The sequence below is a fragment of the Streptopelia decaocto genome (assembly GCF_964273445.1).
Source record: "Streptopelia decaocto genome assembly, chromosome: 6".
In the NCBI taxonomy this organism is placed as follows: domain Eukaryota; kingdom Metazoa; phylum Chordata; class Aves; order Columbiformes; family Columbidae; genus Streptopelia; species Streptopelia decaocto.
The window spans coordinates 6,627,820-6,651,171 of record NC_138660.1 but is presented as its reverse complement, the minus strand read 5'-3'; the positions used below and the strand labels follow the sequence as shown (position 1 = coordinate 6,651,171).

At 42.7% G+C, this 23,352-nt stretch overlaps 1 protein-coding gene across 14 annotated transcripts in view; it reads right to left on the bottom strand.

Moving 5' to 3' along the window:
* Window positions 1-7,487: 7,487 nt before the first annotated feature.
* The window catches only part of LPP (LIM domain containing preferred translocation partner in lipoma), a 343,879-nt gene continuing 328,014 nt past the window's right edge, over window positions 7,488-23,352 (bottom strand). For all 14 annotated transcript variants that reach the window (XM_082055343.1, XM_082055340.1, XM_082055335.1 and 11 more), the window contains one exon: window positions 7,488-22,250. In XM_082055343.1, the coding sequence (XP_081911469.1) occupies window positions 22,122-22,250 (129 nt within the window). In that variant the 3' untranslated portion in view covers window positions 7,488-22,121. The remainder of the gene's footprint in view (window positions 22,251-23,352) is intronic.

Below are 23,352 nucleotides of genomic sequence, written 5' to 3'. Positions count from 1 at the left end.
TGACTTGCTGCTCCCCCAGCTGCCTTCTCTTCCTGCCTTTCATTTTCTACTCATTTTTTTCTGAGGTGAGGAATTGCCATTGCCAGTGCAGTAAGGTGCTGGGCGAGACTGGGGCAGCTGATCCTTCCCACAATACGAAGAGTCGATTAATGAAGCGGGCAGTAAACAGCAACAACAGTTAAAGTGGCTTCACAGCCGGAGATCACCACCATGCGATGGTACAACATAGTCTTGGTCTATCCTAGTTGAGCTGTGCAGTAGTCTTTGTTTACTGAGTCTACAAGTATTTGGATCGAAGTGTTTGATTTGTACAAGCATGGGAGGCCATGAACTATGACTATGTGTTGTTATCAGAGCATAAATAATAGGTGGGCTGGAGCACCAACTGACCAGACATTTCCATCTAGGGCCAGTCTCAATATTCAAGGTCCAGGAGCAAAGTTTCCAGACTGCAGCTTCAATTTTATCTGATCCACCAAGTCAACTGAATGTGCAAGCAAGGTGGACCCTGAGGACCTTCTCATTAAAAACCCAGAACTATTTATACTCTTCATAAGCTTTTCCCTTGAGACAGCAATCCTGGGCAGGGCCAAAGGACTGCTAGAGCTACCTGCCTACTGTATCTGTATCCTCTTCTCCAGAAAAGTACAACAGAGAACACAAAATCAAGCAGCTCACTGTATGACAGGCTTAAAAAAATAACAAAACAAAACAAACCCAGACAAACAAACAAAAAAAACCCACATCCACCTCAACCCCATATCACTCATCCATCTGATCTGATGGCATCAGTGTTGCTCTGAACAGCACTGCAAGTAGTGCTGATTGCAGAGCAGCAGCAGGAAGATGGGAATCATTAGAGAGACTCAGCCAAAGCCCTGTAATTAATTAGTTAGTAAAGCACCTTGGCGTTATTAAGGAGGCCTCAGCAGAGGAAGCAACACCTCCATTCTAACAGACTCACCTTCCGCCAGAGCTGCTGCTGCGATGTTTGACATTGTGCTGGTGTAAACAGAAACTAGAAGTCAGTGTGACAGGGAGAGGATCTGCTGGCAGGCTCTGCCCTTGGCCAGCACTGTGCTGTGTGCTCAGGGGTTTCCGTGCTCTGCTCATGGGCAGAAATCAGATCCTGGAAGCGGCTCAAATAGGGGTGATTGCTAGTCAACCAGGAAGACCCTGATTTTTGCTGTGATTAAAAGCAAGCCCAGTTTTCCCAGGGTGCTGAAAAGAAAGCTGGTTAACCAGGTGTTTGTGATTATGAACAGCTAAGCATACACAAAAATATCACCCAAGGCACCAGGAACTGGTGTCTCCTGGGATCCAGACACATACAGGATGCTGTTGTCCCTGGCAAACATGCACAGGCTGGCTGCATGGATAACTGGGCCATGCTCAGAGCTGCATATTCATGGCATGCAAATGTTAAGCTACTTGCAAACTCCCACAGCTGTCATCAGCACACAGTAGCATGGCCATGAGCCCCAGAGATGGGATAACATCCTATGGGGAGCAGCAGGATGCTGCAAGATCTGCGTGTGCCGAAAATAAGACCATCAAAAGGAAAATGGAAACACAAGACTAAAATAGCCAGGATTGCTTTAAGGACTTCTTAATTTCCTTTGGGGAAGGAGGCCAGGCAATGTGGCTAGTACATGGGGTGAGAAGGCAGGAGGCCTGGCTCTCCCACTGACCTGCCGTCATACCTTTGGCAACTCTCTCTCTTCCCGCGTGCTAATTTTGCCCATTCTCCACTTGGTACTGTCATCCTTTAGGAATTCATAAGTCTTGAGTTGGTCCTTCAAACACCATGATTTTGGCTTAAAAAATCAGGAGCTATAAGCACACACGTATGAATTATAGGCCTTTTTGAATGGCCTTGTGGTTTCTGACTCTTTAGGGATTGTATTTCCAACTGAGTGGGTCAGATTTTTTATTATGATTATTATTATTTTTTTAAATGAAAGCTAAGGATTTCACATAAACGCAGGGTTCTGACAGCTTGAGTTGGCAGCACTGGCTGCTGCTCATGTGTCCTGCCTACTTCACCAGGGAGCGTATGAGGCACGGGCCGTCACTGGCCATGTCTGCACAACATCAAGCAAAACCTCCCCAACCTCAGTTGGCTTCCTGCACTTCCCCAGAACAAATGGCAACAAAGAGCCATTCCCACAGCTGCTCCCAGTGAGGATCGTAGGTTGGACAACTCCCTTGAGTATGGCCTGCATTAGAGAACAGGTGACCAACAGGCTGGAAGTGACCCAAGAGTAGGATCCCCAGGGAGATTTTTGGTGTATCCTATTATGACCCTGCTGTTGCAGCCTTGTCAAGGTATTTCAAGTGCTCTTCAAGGCGGTAGAGATGTTAAAAACTGAGAACGTGTCAGTGCATGCATTTGCTGTTCTCTCTGCTGAGTTTCAGTCAAGGTCCTGGTCATCCTCTGGGCAGAGGTTTCAGTGGAATATTGTGTTTAGTTGAACTGTTTTGCTCATCCCATGATGCTGAACAACTCAAATCCCCCATGTTTTACCTTGAGGATGTGTGGACGTACCAAGAGATGCTCCCTGTCCGAGCTGCTGTCACCAGCTCTGCAATGACACCAAGCACGTCTATGGCTCTCAGCTCTGAAACTCATCTCTTTGCAGTGGGTTGTCAATGAAGACATTCTCTGAATAAATGAACAGAGATCTTCAAACGAACACCACATTCTTCCTCAGGTCAACTTTGCAGAGAAAGCAAATATTTTAAGAGAATATGGTTACTGCCCATAGCTCTCTGGAGCCAGCCTGCTAACTCTTCTGCAGTGGCTGTAAATTTGATGGTGGTTCAGTTTAAGGACCTCACAGATGCTATTTCAGACTGAAATAATGTACCATAAATGGGATTGAAAGCTCCTATCTATAGCAGACAAAGCCCTTCTGGTTCATTCAAACACCAAATAAACGGAGTATTGTATATATGTGCAGCTGGGATTCATCCAAAAGTGAGTGATAGCCGAAAGAATTTACACGTTCCTTGGCTGGGGAACATGTTGATTTCAGAAGGCAGCAAAGGTAACACGAGGATACAGGGAAACTCCCTCTCCTGGCATTTATTACTTGAAACTCCTCCTTAGACTTACCTCGGAGTTGATGCAGAAGAGGAGAGTATCTGACGGACTGAAGAGCCCCCACCATCTGTGAGATATTCCTGGTTTAGAGGCAAGAAAGAATTTAGTCTCCACAGGATAGCAAGCAAATAGAAGCTGGTCCCACAGCCTCAGGCTGAATTTCAGGGGGTATCTGTCTAGATAAAGAGATATATCAATATATATAGTATTGCAATCATCTTGTGGAATGCATTTCTATAAAGCACTGTGGAGAACCAAGTGACTCCAGAAAGGTTTGGGGAGTGTGATTCATCAACTCTCAATACAAGTAATAGCCACCAGACCCACCGTATGATGGTAAAGGTTAAAAACAAACAAGTAAACCCAAATGCACACTATAGTGGGGGGAGCTTGCCTTCAAAGCCTGAGACCAGCACTAATTACAGGGTCAGGGAAAGGTTCCCTGTGGCAGGTCACCACAACAGCAGTATGGTGGGGTCTCCTGGGAAGCCTTGGTCTGATCCTGCCTGGCAGATTGCTGTGCAAAATGGGGCAAGTCTGCTGGGAAGCTTCCCACCCCCAAGGAGGGAAGAGGTGGGCCGTGAGTTTAACAAACATTTTGGTATTTGGAAGTCATTCCCAGCTCTCGTTTAACACACAGACTGCATTTCCCATTGCTAACTGGCAGCAAAGAGCTCATCAACATTTAAATAAGAGGCTTGTTAATGCCAGCGTGAGGCAGGTTTGCATGCCAAGGCTGGCTAAGGTTTCGTGCCAAAGATTTTCTAAGAGAGAATTTCTCTAGGAAACTCCCTGAAAAGGAAGAATTCACTTCTGCTTAAAGAGAGCGAGGGCTTAATTTGAAGAGGTGCTGAGCTGGTTAAGTCAAATGGATGGTGCAAGAGCTGAAAGCCTGTGAAAATCAAGACTCCAGCTTTTAAATCAATTAGCTGAAGAATGGCATGTGGTGTTTTGCAACCGATTATGCTTTCTGCAGTGCAATAACTGAAGGAAAAAAACAAAGACTACACACAACCTCATCCATCAGTGCCACTGACTTGCCCATCTATGCTAAATATACTCAGGTGTGGCTTTAAACGCACCTGTTACCTGAGCGTGGGAATAGTACTTTCTACAAATGGTCAAATACACCATAGTACAGGGAAGATCTGCAATATTTGTTTCTGCTCCTAGATCTCAAATGAGTACTATAAATTATGAAGAATTTTTACTTTATGACTTTGTTTAGAGCCTTCCCGATGGAGACCGAGCCCCCATCTCAGAACCAGTGGAGAGAGAAGGGTGCCGGTTTTGGCAAAGCTAGAGAGTCCTGTGCTATATGTCTATATAGCATGGCTTATTGCCTTTCCTTGTTCTGTCATATAACAAGAGTAATGTCCATAGTGCTGGAATATGTGCATAGTAATTGGCTTTTGCTGTAATTAAATGCCTCGGTGCCAGCTTTTAATCAGCCGCCAAAGCCATTTATTGCCTCATATACTGCTGCACCATGAGCATTACCCCTTAATTAGTTGCTGAAATAGTGATGATTTAGCACCGTCTTTATATTTATACTTTAAGACAGCAGATTCAGTCCAACATCAACAATATTGTGAGATAAAATAAAACCCAGCCCATTCTACTATGCAATGATTTGGGCTTATTTATTTTTCTTTACCTTGTGGAAAACAGCTTCACGTGCATCTCCTGGTGACATCGCGCTGGAGGTGCAGTTTGCTCTTTGGAAGCAGTTGCTGCATCTCTGCTCCAGGACTGCCCTTGTGTAATTTAAGTGAATTCAGCATGAATAAAACATTGTCCCCAAAAATTCTCAGCACAAAAGAGGTGCAGGCTTTCTCCACTTCGACTCACTGTTACTAAGACTGCCTGGATCTGGTCCAACAGACCAGAGGCAGGGAGTTCCCAGCCTTCCTCCCAAAAACTCCCTGGGGAAGGGAGCTCCTCTGTGTCACCAGAGGGGCGACACTTTATCTTGCACGACCCCGACAGTTAATGGAGTGAGAGAGGCATCTCCAGAAAACAAGTTTACCCTGCCATGAAGAAGGTGTCTAAGAGACACTGGAGGAATGGCCCTTTGGAGGTGTTCATCTGTCTCAGAGGGACTGCTGCAGCTCACTTTCCATCCTAAACTATAATATTAGAGATGGAAGAGATGAGTCCTGCCTCGAACACTAATACTACCTGCTAAGATCGGCACAGTGGACAGATTCTTCAGCTTTTGAGGCTTCTTCCCAGCTTTGAAAACCCCTGAGGAAGTTTATAAAGCCCCCAAAATCTCTTCAAAATTGACTAGAAAGCAGAAGTCATCATTGCTCAGTAATAAAACTCCATCTGTGACACAGAGGAAGTCATACAGCATAGATATCTTCAAGATAAACACACAAAACCCATCTTTGTTTAAGGCCAGGTGGTTAAATCTACAGTAGCCACAGTTGGAGACAGCCATCACATCAGCAGAATGCAGCTGTACAACTGCTGCTTCATTTGACCAGGAACATCATCAACAGAGCAACCTGTGGGGTTGCAAAATAGTCTACACCATCTCCATCCTGCCCTAAACCCCACTATGGCTAACCTTGGCACCTGCGTTTTAGATACACTTCACTCCCAAAGCTTTCATTGTCTTCAAAGGGTTCTCATTGCCTTTGATTGCAAGAAAAGCAGTGCCAAACTATTGAATTAATAGCTCTCCCACCCTTGGCCCTCGCCTCTGGCCCCCAGCCTGCTAATGTATTTTAATTTGTGTGTGGACAACATACCCCTGGAACTTTTCCATCGTAGCAAGTTTAGGAAAAAATACCTTGTGCTATAAAGGAAGTAATAATACAGAGTTTGGAAAACTATATAGCAGCTTGAATGGACTTAAAAGCCCACACCATCACACTCCCTTTACTGCCAAGACAAAGCCTGTCAGACTCCCGTGTCCTGTAGGAACAAGCTGCAGAGTGCGTCCTTTCCTGAGGGAGAACACAGGCCCTTCCTAATGTCCCCAAGGGAAGGAGAGGAGGAGCTGGGAGCAAAGCTGCTGCTTGCACCTCCTCCCATGGCTAACAAAGCATCCTCTGATAATACACAACCTACTAAAGAAGTCCTTCATGTTCACTGGAGGTGGGAAAGGAAGTATGAGATCAAATTTGCAGCCAAGAATATTTAGTGAGGACAGTAGGGAAGACTGTCCAAGGATGAAGACAACGCCACTACGGAATGGACTGCCAAAGGAGGTTGGGAGATTTCCATCTGCAGATGTCTTCGAGGGGCTGCTAGAAAATATTTTGTTCGGAGTGAGACATAGGGAATAGGTTTAGCCGTATTGGGATCTTTGTACAACTCTGTGAAAAAGAAGTTTTAAGAAAGCTGCTTTTGCTGTTATGAACAGAGGACAGTATTCATCTCATTTAACCCTGAAAGACACAAAACAAAGCTGTCTTACCTGCTTACCTGAAGACAAGATGACAGATCTTCTCCCACTGACTAGAGGGCCACCTTGGACAGCAAAAGTGTCTTCCAGGCTGCCGAAGTTAATCGAGATGAATCCCACCCTGAAGACAGCCTGTGCAGGTCTGTGCAGGACAGGACTTCTGAGAGCAAAGGGCTTTTATAAACAGGTCCGAGAACAAAGAGGGTAGAAAAACAGAGGCTATAAGCAGGGTGCAGATATTTAGCAGGTAATTGGAAAAGCTTACCGGGCTACACTGGATTTCCCATCACTGGAAGCGTTTTGGTCAGGGAAAGCGTTTGGTGAGGGTTTGGTGCTGTGCCAGGTTCTCTGACTGGAGACGTGAAGGTCAAGCTGTGTGGTGATCAGTGGTATTTTTGAAGCAGATTGGAGCAATCCAGATTATTTACTGCACCAGGAACAATCCCGATTATTTACTGCAATGACAACCTAGAAACACCTTCCTAGAAGAGACAAGGCTTTGCAAACCACACTTGTTTCTGCTCTCCCCATAACAGTTTGAATAGTGTTCCCCCACTCAGCTGCAAACGGTGACTGTACTGTCACCCCATCATAACTCAAATTTGAGAATACTTGTGGGCAACCTCTGCATATAACACACTTCTGCAGATTACCTCATGGTTTAGAAAGGGAGTGTTCTCTACTGCAAAGCCACACATTTTTTAAGAATGGCACAAAATTCATCAAGAGATGGCCAGCACAAGCAGGGGGTAGCCTCTCCTGTGACATTTCTAGCATCCTTGCATCACCCAACATTGAAAGAGGCTCTTGAATTAAGTACGTTGAGGAGCCACACAGTGAAATTTTGAACCCAAAAGAGAGAGTAAAAGATGGAAGATATGAAGCGTAATTGCAGGTGGAGGTTGGGAGAAAGTAAATACCATTCGACTTGAAAAAATAATTTCACACGCTAGCAAACAAAAATGAAATTTATAAGGAGTTTATTGGATTGGTAAAATGTAATAAAAAAGCATTTGTGATACTTCTTCTGCAAAGAAAAAAAGGCATCTGGCGATTTTGCATATTTATTTTCCCTTACAAAACATTAGAAAAGCATAACTGATAAAAAGGATAACAACTGAAAGAGCAGAGCAAAGAGGAAAATACATCTCAATATAATTGGATAATGCATAATAAAAATACAGAAAACACATGCTTAAAACAGCTTTCATTTTCTTACTGTAAAAAGTCATTTTATGTGTTGAATAAAAATATATGCCGGTTGCTCTGAAAATTGCAGTTTAGAAGAGGTAACTAGCTGAGAACAAAATATATATATCTATGTATATTTATAAATATAGAAAATGTGTATATGCTGCATCTGTCCTTAGAACAAACTGGAATAAATGGTTTTCAATTCATGCACACAAGTTACCAGAGAAAAAACTTCATATATTACCTAGTGGATCAACCCTGCAAGGTGCTGATTGCATTTCCTGAGTGCCCTATGGAAGTAGTCAGCGAAGGAGACAAGCGGCTTGATGTGCTCAGTGAGAAGGGAAGGCTACTCAGCAGCTCACAGGAGATGCACTCAGCAACTTGCAGGATCTGGGGAAAACTCCAATTGGCAGCAGGATTGGGCCCCTCACAGACTTGGGTTTGTGCTTGTGCTCAACAAGGGGTAAAGCTCTGGTACCCCCAAGCTCTGACAGACAGGACACCAGTCCTAAAAGCTCAAGTAATGTTACTTCATTAGGATCTGAGGGCATGGAGAGTGCAGCAGAAGGCATCCCTCACATAGCGAATGCCTCCTTATGCCCCTTTCTTGCCCAGATACCTAGGCTAGTGATTCACATTTAAAAAGATGCTTCTCATACCACTGAGAGCCTCTGCCTGCTGGCACATGACAAGAAGTGCAGTTGGTCACGCTACCCTCCCAACTGCAACCAGGACAACACTGCAAAACCTACTTTTGTCTCAAGGGCTGAACCGACAGCTACCGTAAAGCTGAAATACCACCTCAAACCTGGCCTAGTCATCTACTACAAATTACAGCATATCCAATAAGCATCATCACCGGTGAACCCTTGAGCAAACAGGTCTACAGTCAGCAGGAATAGGCCAAAGTATAGCAGCTATGTAGGACAAATACATTCCTGGGGGCACTCCCTGCTTGCAGTTTGGAAGAGCTAAGTCAGTCTCCCAGTCCTCAAGGGGGTCACCATGAGGCATTTAGCCAAGAGGTTCAAAGCCCCTTGTATCAGCCCACAGGTAAAGCCAGCGTGAGAGATTAGGCTCTGAAACACAACAAACCTCTGCTGTTTGTTTTGAACAAGAAAGTGCTGTTACCAAAACTGCAGAATTCAGTACTCCTGGTCTCTCACCTGACTAACTGGAGGGAAGGTGCTGGAGGCTGCCCTCCAGTCTCTGACTGTCCAGAACGCAGGCTGCGGCAAGAGAAATTATAGGACCTTTAAGGAAGTTGAAGTCTCACCAAGGCACATCTTATCTAGCAAGATGATGAGAAAAGTCCAAGCATAATTCTGCTCTGCCCATACATCTGCCAATACTCAGCCCTCACTCTCCAGAGGGACAGCAGAGGACGTCACAGTGGTGCAATACTGAGCATCAAAACATCAAACCTTTCCCTTTGCTGCATTTCTAATAAACCTTGCACCTCCTCTCTGACCACAGAAGGGAAAAGTTTACTAAAACATGATTTTGAAGACTGAAAGTGAGAGCACATCAGCCTTTTTAACACAGGAACACCAATCAAATGCCAAGCCTTTGGTTAGCCTTCAAACGTTCTCTTCTAACTTTATATATAAAATGAATTACAGAGAGGTTATAAGAAACAATAATAAGTAAATAAAATCTCCAGATATGAATGACTCTGGAGCTCTGACTGAGGAGATACACCCAAGTACTTCTGCCACTGAACAGTTGCCTAACAGACTGTGAGGTGTGTTAAGAAAGATGACAAGCAGAGCTGATGGGATAAAGCCATTGCTTTACTTGTCCCAGTGGAAAACAGATGCTCAATGCTTCTGTTCTATGGCATTCTTATAGTTCCCATGCCAGTTCAGCACTAGGGCTATTTCTCTGCTGCCCATAAAGGGGCACCACAGGTCTCTGAAAAGGCACATAGTGAAGAAAGTGGAACATGCTTTGTAAGGGCAGCTCAGTTAATAGCCTACTCTTCACCTTGCTGCTTGTTCTGCTTAGATGCTTGTCAGATACTCAGCTACTTAGGCATCAGGCACTTTGGAAATACCACTTTTCAGGTAGATAAAGCAAAGAACTAGACCAGGCTCAGGGGACAAGGCAGAAAACATCAATTTGCCAAACCGAAACGGCTTTCCAGCCCACACAGAGCTGTCACTAACGCACTGGTAGATGTTAAAAAGCGCCTCAGTTCTGTATTTTCAATGGGTACCATCTCAACACAGTTGAAACGCAAACCACAACCTCTGGCTGTGCATTTCAGTGCAAACTGTTCTTATCTCATTCAGCCCTGAATGAAACCTTAGCACAAAGGCAGCCTAATTGGAACAGGATCTTCCCGCCCTCCCTGCAAATTCTAATCATTGCACATGATCCCATAGCTAATGGCAGAGAGAAAATGGCAAAATACACCAAGAAGGCAGGATCAAGCCATAGGCTGGACACAGACTCACCAGAGGGAACAGCTCTGACTATGGTGAGGATGAGTAAGACAATAAAAGCAACGAGAAACTACAAGGAATTGCCATCTCCTTTTCATTTTGTAATCTGAGCACTTTCCCAAATGAAGGCATTCCTCCCACCTAGAATTCGTATTTGGAAAGCTTCCCCATATGGAAAATATATTGCATTTTCTGGTCCTAAACTCAAGGTGAGCTTTTTGCCTAGACAGAGCTTCTAGCTTTGTTTTAATTTGGTGCCCAAATCAAAATGGACCAGAGCAAGACTAGAACATAACTAGCAACAAGTAAAAATAATGACACCATGAAAAAGCGCATGGTCCTGACTATCAGAAATGCTGAAGAAGCAAAACTGTTATGGAACAAAATTAGCATGAGATGTAGAAACTTAGCCATTAAAAAAATAAAATAAAAATAATCAGTGCAATTATACCCTTCAGTTTTTGCCACGTTCATTATTTTCACCTCTCTCTTCTCACGGATGAAATGAGGCTGGCCAGTTCTTTTTCCTATTCAAGTCAGCTTTGCTCTCCAGGTTGTTGTGCTGCTGGCACAGACCTGCAGAGACAGAACTTCCCGCACTTCAGGGAAATGCTGAAGTGGGGCTATTTTTTAAACATCAAACTATTCCTGTTCACCGTACGCTCTGCTTCCAAAAATAAAACAAGCATCAGAGTCTTTAAACAAGCGGATGGACGCTTTAAAGTTTCATAACAATGTTTTAAACCTAGGATGGGAACAGGAATACGTTTTCCTACTTATGGGAAATAATGAAGAAATCGAAGTTTCTGGGTATGAAATGCTGGGTAATTGCAAATCAGAGGTCTGTTGCTGAGCCCGTTCTTCCAGGTCTGAGAAAAAGAGAGAAAGGGTTTTTTTTCACTGATGAACTTAAAACGAAAGGAGGAGGGCTATACATGGGAAGGAATAGGGTAGACAGGTACATGGCATAGAAATGACTCGCCTGGAGCAACCACACAAGCAAGCAGAAAAATTGTAAATATAACCCTGTCTCCCTATCCCTTAACGCTGGTCCCAAACCTGGTTTGGGAATGAATTGGGGGAAGGGGAGGAGGGAGCAGCAATTTGAACACGGCAGATGCTCCAGATTAAACCACATCTTCCCAAAGAGGAACCGAGGGTGGGGGCAGGGGAGATGGCTATTATTAATGTCCTTCCGTATATAGCAAAGCAGACATCCTGCATAATGGCAACACAATACATCAATAATAGCCCAAGAATAGCTTCCTACCGTTTTTTTTTTTTCCCCCTGACAGTTAGAAACATAAAGAGAAAAATCAAGCTGCTGAGATAAATAGCTGAGTCTCCACCCCCACCTCAAATTGCCTTGGCATATTTTAAGAGATAAATGGTTCTATGAGAAATTTAAATAGCTTTCTCTTTTCTTTTTTGGCAGCTGCAGGAACTGGGTCAGGTGTAGAAATTATTAATTTCGAAGCCTGAAAAACCGATGTTTGAAAGTGAGGGTTTTTTTCCTTTAAAGCATCAACTTTCTTAGAAATAGAGTTCGAAAAAAATTAAAAATAATGAGTTTTTTTAAAAAAACATAAGTCAGACTGAAAATAATTAAGTAACAGTGCAAGCTGCAGAAAAGGGACAATTTTATAACAATTTAATGGACATTAAAAGTATCTGTAGCAGATTGCTAGTATCGTTTTGCATGGAGGATAGTATTTGCACAGTGGCTTTCATTCCTCTTGATCACACATAGCACTGGGAGTAAGCCCTGAAGACTGGGGGGCACTACTCTGTAGTTCTACCGTGACTTTAAGTGCATGTTTCAGAAGAGACAAGAGATTCCTGCCAGAATGACCAGCACCAAACACTTCTATGAGGAGCCCTTTTACTCATCGCTGGGTCTCAGGACTGACACCCCAGTGAGCTGATCGGCTTGAGGCTGCTTGGTGCTGGTGGACCTGGTATTGAACCACACATAAATCACTGTCTTCCCCCTTCCACTCAAGTTACTCTCGGTTTACACACTGATACTGGGATTTCTAGCCCAGCTTCTCTGCATGATGCCAAAAGCCACGTCTCTCCTCATGCCGCATGCGGAAGGATCTCTTTGCAACCATAAACCCTTGAATCTTACAGAAAAGAAACATCAAATTCTGTAGAAACTGCTCTGAGGAAATAAATGCTGATATATATTAACTCCCTGACTGGATACTACACTAGTTAAGACCTGTAAAAGGTTCAAATTTCCACTTCTACAGAGACTCCAAGATCTCGAAAGATACCCAGCTGGCACACAGCCCGTTCCCTCCGCTGCATGGCCGGTAAAATCCCCCCTTCCCCATGCTCTGTTCTGTGTCCCAAATCAGACAGATACCTGAGAAGGAGGAGGATGCCCTCACTTGTGCTCACCGCATCTCCACAGGGCTCATGGCTTGTGCTCTACTTCCCCCAGTGACCAATCAAAAATTTAAGAGGTGACAAAGACACAGATGTAAATAGAACTGCAGTGCCTAGAAAGTCAGAGCACAGATAGCATCAGAAGACAGACTGTAATTACAGGCCCTGCTACTTATTACATAGGCCAGTTGTGCTACATGAGCCTTTGGTGGAAACTTCCTGTGTAATTAATAAAGGAGAAACAGAATACTTTTGCAATCACTTTTCTAGCTTTCACTGTGGGGGTCCAATCCTGCCATCCTGGATTAGCTCTAATCATAGTCAAACTTTCTTTGCATAAACTGAAGGCATCTGTTCTGTAAGACTAAAAGAAAAGAAAAAACCCTCATTGCAAACCTACACCATGCAATCAAGAAGGAAAGGAAACTGATCCTGAAAACCCCCACCCAGATCATAATCTGATAATGTTTTCAAGGCATCCGGCAAAAAGGAAGAAGAAGAATGCTGTGAAATACTTAAAATCCTGCTTCTGTCTGGAATACATGAGAGGGGGAAAGGTGAGTATGAAAAGGCTCCACTATTTGTAAGCCAAAACTTGAAAGCATCACCTTTTGCATAGGAGCACGAGATGCCCTTGGCCCAAGCCAGAGCGGTCCTGAGAACAAGTACCAGGCACTGATTCAACAGGGACTTGACATGACAAAGTCAAGCCTGTGTGTGAGCAGGACCAAAGCAGCTGTCCTGCACACCATGGTATGTACCATGGGACATGAAGGGTACAGCAAATGAGAGAGTTAATACTACAGTAAAATAGCTGTGTGCTTGCAGCCCATAACTGATCATCCCCATCTAAAGCTTCAATCAGATTTTCAACAGCCTGGGAAATAGGGCATCCCCAAGGCAGGATTTCTCCTAAAAGCACTTCTCTTACTGCTGTGCCTCTTACCAAAGAGGGACATCCAAAGAAGACAAAACTGCCCTGTGAGATCTGAGAGGCACCGAATGGCACTTTGCTTTGCTCCTGCACGCAGGGCCTTGCTCTCTCCATCCCCAAATTCCACCCAGGATAGAGCACCTTTCCAGAAAGATCTCAGCCAGGCCTGGCCACTGGGCTAATCCCAACCTGCATCACAAAAAGCAGGTGCAGAAAGAGGCTGAACATGCCCAGCTGTCATAAGGAAGGGAGCAACTAAGCAGACACTCAAGAATTATGATGTTCGGCTGTGCCTTTGCCTTGGTCACATCCACCTGCCTGCTGCCCGGTTCCAACAGAAACCATAAAAGACCTCAGGACAGGCGCTGGGCATACAAAAATGGGATCAAAATGGTGCTGATACACTGAAACAAAAGACATTTTGGAACAAAACTGGCACAGCCACAATCCCCACAATGCTTGCATAAGACAGAAAGAATCCCTAGAATTTATTTATCAAAGGCCATTTTATGCAGATTTTTCCTTCTGAATATTTAAAACATGGTGAATATTAAACTTCAGAGATTCTTAATACGTTCCAAAGTCCCACGGACCTTTGAAATGCTAGCTCATCAATATGCAACATCTAATCTTGTCAAAAAAAGAAGAGGGGAAATAGAAAAACTATTCATCCTCTGCACATCGAGGTTTCAGCAAGAATCCCAAGGAAAAAAAAAGAAAAACCAAAAATAAAACCCAAAAACCAGACAAAACCCAAAAACTTCCAGCATCTTATGCAATAGGTTAAATTCACTCTGGTTGGGAAAGTTTCACTTTCTGCAAGAGGGAAAGTGCCTGTACGTGCATTGCTGCTGGAAGCTTCTTCTGAAGTGTGAGGCTGAAACCGTGTAGCTGGATTACAGTAAGTAGTTTATTAAAAAAAACCCAAGGCTTGTGGCTTTGCATCCTGTTCCAGCCCAATGCAGTCTCAGGATCCCCTCTCCAAAGGCCAGCAGACAGTGCGCCACCTAAAAATCCATTCTGGTCCAAAATGCTGTGGTTGAAATGGCTTTGCTTGTTTATAAAGTTTAGTGTTTCGTATCGCTTGCATCTGACCTTCAGCAGAAAGAAAAGCTCAGTTAAATTGTGCAAATATGTACCAAATGGGAGCAAGGGAAGGCAGCCAAAAATGCTGCATGAGCCTTTGCAGGGCTGCAGCCTTTTAGGAGCACCAGTGAGATGGACTGGATGAGAGGCCAAATTGATTTAGGCTCCAGGCAGGAGCTTAAAACACCATGACATCCAAATTAACAAAGAAAATGTTCTGTTACTGCAACCCCAAATTTCCTGCACATGAAAACACTGTTTTCTTTCATCTTTAGGAGATGCTCATTCTGTAATCCGACATTTAAAAACGAACAAACAAACAGGAGTCAGCTGACAAAGGATTCTTGCTGGTGAATGGAAGTAGGTCACTCTGAGTATTTTGCCTTTACAGACTGGCTTCATATTGGTGTTGCACACAAAACGGTAACAAAACTGCACTGGAGACAGGGAACGGCTCTAATTTTGTCTTTTCTATGAAAATTAGCATTAACATTCTGCATTAATGTGCAATGCCTCCCCAGTACCCGATATCTGGTTAATTAAAAAAAGAAATACAAAGCAAACCACACACTAAATTAACAACAAAACCCCCTTACTGGTCAGCCTGCATCTAAAGACATCCGAGTATGAGTAATCGGGCAGAGAGGAATTTTCCTGAAGGACATAAAAGAAAATGAAAGCTCCACATACAAGATGAAATAAAATCTTCTGTCTCTCACGAATGCAAATTCTGGCTGCCCTTTTACACAAACATATTAAAGAAATAAAACTGGAGGGAAAAAAAAAAAAGAGGAAAACCTAATAAATTTGGTCTTGGAGAAAAAAAAAACCTATTTCAAAACAAACAAACTACCCTTCAAACAAATTTCTTCATGATAAATCCCTGCAATCATGTGGTTCTAAATTACATGGTTAAATATGACTGAAAAAGTAAGGCACAATTTCATAATCATTTTAAAAGCAATAATTATAATCATTTTCTTTGATATCCATGTGGCAGTCCGCTGATACTATGGATGCACAAAACTACTTGATTAAAGATCTGGAAAAGTTTTTCCAGCTAGTAGCTAAGACTCACAATGCCTCGGTGAAGTGAGTAACATACCGTCTTCACTGCAATGATGAGTGCATGTCGAGCAAACACAAAAAGCGACTAAAAGCTGCTTGTGGACAAAGGGAGGCAGAGGCAAAAAGAAGTAGAGACACCTCAAGTGCCACGTTCCCAGTGAGGGACTCTCAACCCTGAAATGTAAAGGGAACGAACCACCTGAGGTTTCCTTCCTCATTTTCTAAAAGATCTGCGTATGATGAGAAATTTGAACCACGTCAAACTTAAAAAAATAAAAAAAATAAGGTTTGAATTGAGTGCTCTTGATATCAACCCCACTGCTTCCACATAGAACGTGCAGCCAGAGACTGGGAGCGCAAACCCAGGAGTAAAGCCCAGCGGGGCTCAAGTAGCAATACTCAGTATTGTAGCCTGTGCTTCTGCTTAGGTGTAGCCCCACAACCACCTTACGTGTGCGTGAGTGCAAATAACGGAGCAGTCTGCAAGTGTGATCTGAAAAACACTGAGTTTAAACGACAGAGCATTTCCAGGCTGAAACAAGAGCTGTTCCCCAACGTTCACCAGGAAACCTACCAACGTCACGTTTTTTATTTCCTTAGAATTTAAGATATTGAGTGAATATTACAATCTCACAAGTTTAAAGTCTCCTCTCTCTCATGCACCAAGCGCCAGTCAGGGAATTGACTGTTGCAAATTCAAACTTGAAATGCTGACAAAGCCAGGTAGTGTTTCTAGAAATGTTTAAGGAGAAATGCCATTCCCAAACCCAGAAGGGTATGAGAAGATGAAGTTCAATCAGGATCTCTTGATCTTCAAGGCAGTTGCCATAATGTGCTACTATTATTCTTCAGAGATTTTGGGGAGCGGGGCGGGGGGAAAAACCCAAAACCCAAAGAAGAAAATTGCAATTGCCACAGAAATAGACTCTGGCACTCCTTCCTCATGGCCAGCCGCTCCGTGGCTTTAAGATGGGAAAGAAAAATGAACCCAACAGAAGTAATTGTTATTTTAAGAAAAGTCACATTATTTGGACTGCTCTAACAAAGGAAACAGTGACTTCAAAGTTAGTAAAATTAGTTACAAATAGGAAAAAAATAATCTTGTGAAAAGTTCCAAAGCTTTTTTTATTTCACCAGGTCCAATGTTGAACCGTTTTTCAGAACATGTGCTTGCTTTTAAATAGAATTTTTATCCAAAGAAGTTTTCAAAATAGTCACAAAAACTTAATTTATGAGTAGAAAAGACTCAAGGACTACAAAAACCTGAGAAAGAAGGCATAGGTCTTTGACAAATGAAACTATATTTTAACAATTCCAAAATTTATTTAGATAAAAATTCAATATGGTTTTAATTATAGTAGCAAGAATAAAAACTGCTGTGGACAACATAGCAAAAATAGAGAATTTCTCACTTAAAAAAAGATGGCCTGACATCACAGAATTTAGTGTAAAAATTGTGACCAGCTCTACTGGAAATAGTGTTCTTACAGCTCTCTCTTAGTTTGTAGTTTACTAACCGTTAGATAATACTAAGTAATTCCTGCTGTCCTTTGGCAACAAACCCTCAATTACCATTACTAGTGTTTTCTCATGGGAATTTCACCAGAGCGAGATTCTTCAGCACATCTCTCTCCGATAGGCCTGACTTACAGTGTCAGAGTCTACATGAGGTGTTGTCAACCCAACCTGGTGAACAAACAGCAAATCAACACAATGAAGTAACTGCAGGAAGCAGATATCAATGGGAAAGAGTGACAAACTCAAAGAGTTTCTGAGCCCTTCAGGTGAAGCACCAGCTGACTACCATTTATCCCTGATGCTGAAGGAGGGCAAGGACACAGGATTTCCCTCAAGGACCTTCTCTTGGGTCCTGTTTCCCCTCCATCTGCTGGGCTTTCTCAAAATCTAAAGGAACCAGCATTTATCAAACCTAAGCTAGGGTTGGCTGACCATAGCCAGGCAGCAGATGTAACAGGTCCAAAGAGACTTCAGTATGACTTGTTGCATATTCTCAACAGCCACCATTTATCTAAAAGACACTTTTTTTCCCCATTCTTCTCAGGCACATTTTTGCTAATAGGCAGAAAGTCAACTTAAGGGCCATGTCTCATTAAAGTCTCACTCCTGCTGTCAGGATGAATGCTATTATGTAGAGTTCACCATGATAAACACTTTGGTACTCCCACACCTCTATGATTAAGTCATTACTCAAATGTTTTGCAGCTGTGATAAAAATCTAAGAATTAAAATATTGAAAAAACAATACCAAAATTAAAGGTGCATTATCTGATAGGCTAAGGCAACGGTGTTGCTTTCTGTTTTTGAAAGCAATGTTCAGGCAATGATTAAAATAAGTGACAATAAAACCATCACATTCACAAAATACTAGCATTAGCCTTTGGGATATGCTTCAGGATTGGGCTGTAACCAAGGCAACCCCATCTTCTGGAAAAAGTTTAAGTAGACAGTTTTAAAGCCATGGTTCAAAGACACAGTAAGACTGACTGCAGGACTACTTGTGACATATGGTGCCACAGCCACTCAATACAGACCACTGATCTTGTAATAAGTCATCCTCTGGTTGCCCAAATACTATGCTGGCTCAGCCACCGGGTGCCCTCCTGCAGTTGGCATAAAGGCGACACAGGAGCCATTTCATGTGTTCTGGGTAATCTGACAGAAATTTGGCTGTGTCCACATCCTACCCAGATCAAATCTGTATGACAGGATGATGCAGAATCAGTCTAGTACTAATGACTGTAGACCCATGGCTTATGTCAGACCATGCAATGGCTTTAAGCCTGTGCTTAAACAAGCCCCAGGAACTTAAATATTTTGCTAAATTAGAACCTGATCCTGGACCTACCTGGGCCCCACCTGGCCACGCAAATCATGGGATCAGGCCCTACTTGCCAACAAATTCTAGACAATGCCAAAACAGCATAAGCAAAGACTGCATACTTGAACAGAAATGTCTGTGTGATCTTCCAATTCTTTCTGAAAGGAAGTTTGGACATTACCACAGCCACAGATGGTGTGAATTTTTATCATGGCTAAGAAGCGCACCTTAAGAAAAGCACGGTCTCTTTGGCAAAAAGAACTCCTCCTTTGGAACAGACAGAACAGGATATATTCTAAATATATGATAAATATTGTGATGAAGCAATATCCCAGTGGTTCTTAATTGCAGTGCAATTGAGATAAGTCCACAAGCATTTCCTAATTAAACCCTGAAGCATCAGAGAGGAGATTTCCATACACATGCAGGTGATGAGAGCCCCTGTGATGTATATACATTTATGCAATATCTTCTGAATACAGCTACAACTATTTTAGAAGCCAAAATCACAAGCATTACAGTAAGAGAGTGTTTTAGATGCTCACTCCTTCTGACAGGCAGATGGCTCTGGTGTTTCAGGGCTGAAAACAAATGCTTTATAGTACCTGTGCCCAGATGTGTCAGGTCCAGAAATTAGCCACAGTACCTCAAATATCAACACTGCTCATTCTTTCTCAAACATCTTCCACCCATGGAGTATTTAATGCTTGAAAAGTTTGGCTCTCACCTCTCTGCACGCCAGCCCAACTCACCACAGCACCCTAATAACACAGAGGATTCAGATCTAGATCTCCTGGCTGGCCCTCAGCTTCAAAATGGGCTGGAATCCCAAGCCTACATACCAGCAAACTTTTCTGGAAAGAGAAGACAGAACTCCAAAAAATCAGTAGTTTGGGCCAATCTGTGATTAGCTTAATTCCCATAACGTCCCTGGGAAATTGGAAAGAAGCCCTCTTGTTCAGAGAGCAGAAGACAAGAAGCCATATGACTTGCTCCTAGTCCAGGCTATGGCAGGGCTATAAAAAGCCCAAAGGCTCTGGACTTCAGTCCTCCTTAGTCTATGCCATATTCTGCACAATAGCTCGTTTCCAACAGTTATCCCAGTCTTCCTCAGGAGAGTCACATCAGCCACTTGATTTAACACTAACAAGAGTAAGGAAGGTCAGAGCTACGTTTGCCGCCTGATGAATGGCTTATTCTGCACCTGAGTGCATCGAGTCCTCCCCTGTGCTTGTACAGATGTAAAATCCTCCACAGGGATACAGTGGTGTTCAGCTCTGACCTCCCACATTTTTGTAGGGTTAGTTCAATAGTTACAAGGTTTTCTGACCGGTGGTGGTGCAGACCGCATGTAAAGAAGTGAGCTCAGAAGTATCTTACGTGCCACAGTCCAGGGAGCAGGAGCCCAGATGGAACCTGGCAGGAGTCACGGTGCAAAAAAATCTGTTTATGTCTGAGGCAGTAAAATTCTTGAAGGCCAGGGCAGAAATTTAGTATAAAAAGGCAAATTACTTTAGCACAGCCACGACGCTGGAGAACGATTTCTTTTGCTTAATGATGCCACCCTTCTACAAAGAAGGATTCATTTTGAGCTGTGAATTTTGGGAATCTTCCCTGACACCGGTGGAGTTTGCCAACATATAAACCATGTAAGAAACAGAGGTTTCAGACTGGTATTTCTGTATTTGAATTTACTGTATACAGCTAAAGCTATTAAATTTCACAGTGCTATTCTGTAAAGGTTAGTGCTAAACTGAAAGGAAATGCACCGTTTGCAGGAGCTGCAGTGAGTATCTCAATCTTCTGTCTTTGCTTCCTATCGGTCTAGCTCATCTAACTTTTATTTTCTTTTTAGCATTAGTGGATATAATTATATCAGGCTTCTGCTATAGTGAATAAAGATGAAAGCACCACATTCTTATTGCTTTTCAGTGGGTGCGTGAAAAAAATTCTTATCACTTACTCTTGAAAAGTGCTAGTTTGTCACTTATATGGTCAATCAGCCTGCAACTGTTTCAGTTCTGCTGCTTAATTTCTTAAGTGCAAAGAAAAGTATTTTCTTTGATTACATCTGCAAATAAGATATTAATGTCAATTCAGTGATATGAAAATTACTCCCTCACTATGTAATTTGCACCTTAGTTATTATGGGTTTCATGAACAAGAATATTATAGCTGCTCAGAATGCTGTGAATTTCTAATTTTTTTTTTTTTACTTTTTTTTTTTTTTTTTTTTTTTAATTAACCAAACTCAAAACCCCATCAATATGAGAAAAAAACAGCTGGACACAGACAATCATTTACCTTGGCATATGTATTAATTCTGCACAGAAGATGAAAACACTGCTGCTGGCCCAGCACTCTTCTGCAAGGACATTTCACCAAAGAGAAGTTAAAAGTGGCTGGGATGAAAATGAAATAGGAAAAAAAAAATGCTTACTTTTTGGAATGGCATAGAAAAGCGTTTAATACTTTCTTTAGCTTAAGATAAAAACTGAACAACAGCATGTTTTAGGAGGATTCTTTTTGCTGCTGTTGAAATAAGAGCCTTAATTTTTTTAATGAGAACTCCAGATCTTTGCTGAAATGTCTACCCAGAAAGCAACACTGCCAGTGGTCCCACTAGATCGGGGTGTGAGAGAGTGGCATAAGATTTTTCTGAGCATCACTTTGCACAGCAGTTCCACGTAGTTCTTTTTTTATTTTTTCTAAACCACTGGGATTTTAAAAATGTGTTTCTAGCCTCGCATCCTTAAAAGACCTTCTCAACAGACACGATTGGCTTATACCTCTGGTAAATCAAAAGCACATTGTGTGTGTATGTGTAGTGTATGTGTGTGTGTAGTGTGTGCAAGCTCACATCTTTCTGTGATTGCTCATACATTGTGAACTGGAAGCATCACTACTGAATAAATTTATGCAATAGCAAAATATAACTTCATAAGAAAAAGAAAAAACCCTATTGAACTGGAAGGGAATGGAGACAAGTAAGGGCTTAAGAAAAAAGGTACAGATAACAAATCTGTGTCCTAAGGATACAAGGTCACACCTACACTCTTAGGTGCAGTATGGTTGAAGTTGCATTGTTTGTTTAGTGATGAGAAGAGCACTGGGTCTGCTCTCAACACCTTCTAGGGCAGTGGAGCTGTTTCTGCTGGTGGTCCAGATGCTATTAAAGTCAAAGGGAAGCTCCCCCATGGCTTCAGTGAGAGCTGGCCAGGTTACCAAAATAACTTGGGAGGAAGAATCAGCTCAGGAATCTTTCACCTTCTACCTTCATGAACTTCTTAAGAAACAGGAATCAAGCACAAAAATATAGTTAAGTACCATGTTCAGACCTCCTTCTACAGGCAGGTAACTTAGATGCTGTGACCACTTATCTCCATGAGCTGCAGAGAAAGCAGGTGGTCCAACTTGCTGCCCTCCTGAAAAGTCACATCTAAATCAGGTGCCTGTCACGGGCAGTCTGAACACGGCCTCTCAAACTACCCTCTTGTTCCAAGACCTTCCAGTTCTACATTTTATTTATTTTTTTTAAAGAACAGAGATTCAGACCCTAGGCTGGAAAGAAATCATGCAAAGCTTGTGCAATATCCCCCAACGGGCATCCTGGGGAGGGTCACAGTTGATACTCAGAGATCAGTGCTGGCCTTGGCAGTCAGAGCCTGGATCCGAGCAGAGTTGCAGGTCTTGCAAAGGATGTGCCCGTCCAGAGGGTAACAGCCCTGATTGTCCCCTTCAGACAGGAGGCCACCACAGTCCTAGGAAATAGGCAAACAGAAAGAGCAAAGTAAATAAGCAGGAAGAACGAGATCAGCTGAAGAATCTATTAGAGTCTCTCTCCACCTTATAACAGCATTCTGCATGAGTCAGCGTAAAGCATGAAGCTGAGGTACGTGATGTCTTTCATGATTAAGCCATTTCCTGATAAGAGACAATGCTGCAGAAAAGATAGGTTCCCAAGCTCTCTGCTGAATTTAATCCAATTGAAAATAAAGAGATTATTCCCTTCACATTTCTGAGGAAGGAAAGGTCTTTAACACTGGAGAAAACATCAAACAAGCACGTATTTATTAATGCAAAAAAAGGGATAAAAAAGAAGCATCACTGAGAAGGAAGTTTGGTACCAATATCTGACCGCAGGTAATCTCCTACAGAAAAGTTAATGCCACAAAGCTATAGCATCCATTCCATAGGTGACAGCTAAGCAAACTCCCCGCCTGTCTCCCCTTACCAGAACTGTCACCTGTGTTTGCATTGCAATTGGCCCAAAAAAGAGTGTGGCTGAAAGAACAATGTCACTGAGACAGGCACATGGAAGTCCCACTAAAAGGCCCAAATCCTGCTCCAGAGACCTCAGCTCTAAGTGTGCAAGGCTAAGTATAGCAGCTAGGAAAGCTGGGAATTATCCCTGACATTCATGTGTGTGAAGCTGAGGTATCTCAGCAGCCAACATGTGGATATGCTGCATGACAAACTAGGATCTACAAAATTTAGTGTAGGAATGGACCAGAGTCTTTACAAAACTGGGACTAAGTAATGGGCTGACATGCACTCTGGAAGCAAAAGTCAGATTGAGAAGTGAAGCAGATGGCTCAAGTCTCAGCCTAGACCTTTAAGCCTTAGTCCATCCTTCTTTCCAGTTAAATTTATTAAAACCTGCAACTATGATAAGAAATACATTTGGTCTCATTTTCTTACCCTGCCATCTGGCTGATGTATTATCCAACAAGTAACACTTGCAATGAAGAATTTTGGAAGTTTCCTAACACAGCTGTTCCCACATGTTAATTGCTTTAAGGTGATTTTTCTCCTCTGTCTTCAGATTCTTACCATCAAAATTATACAAAGTGCATAATGAAA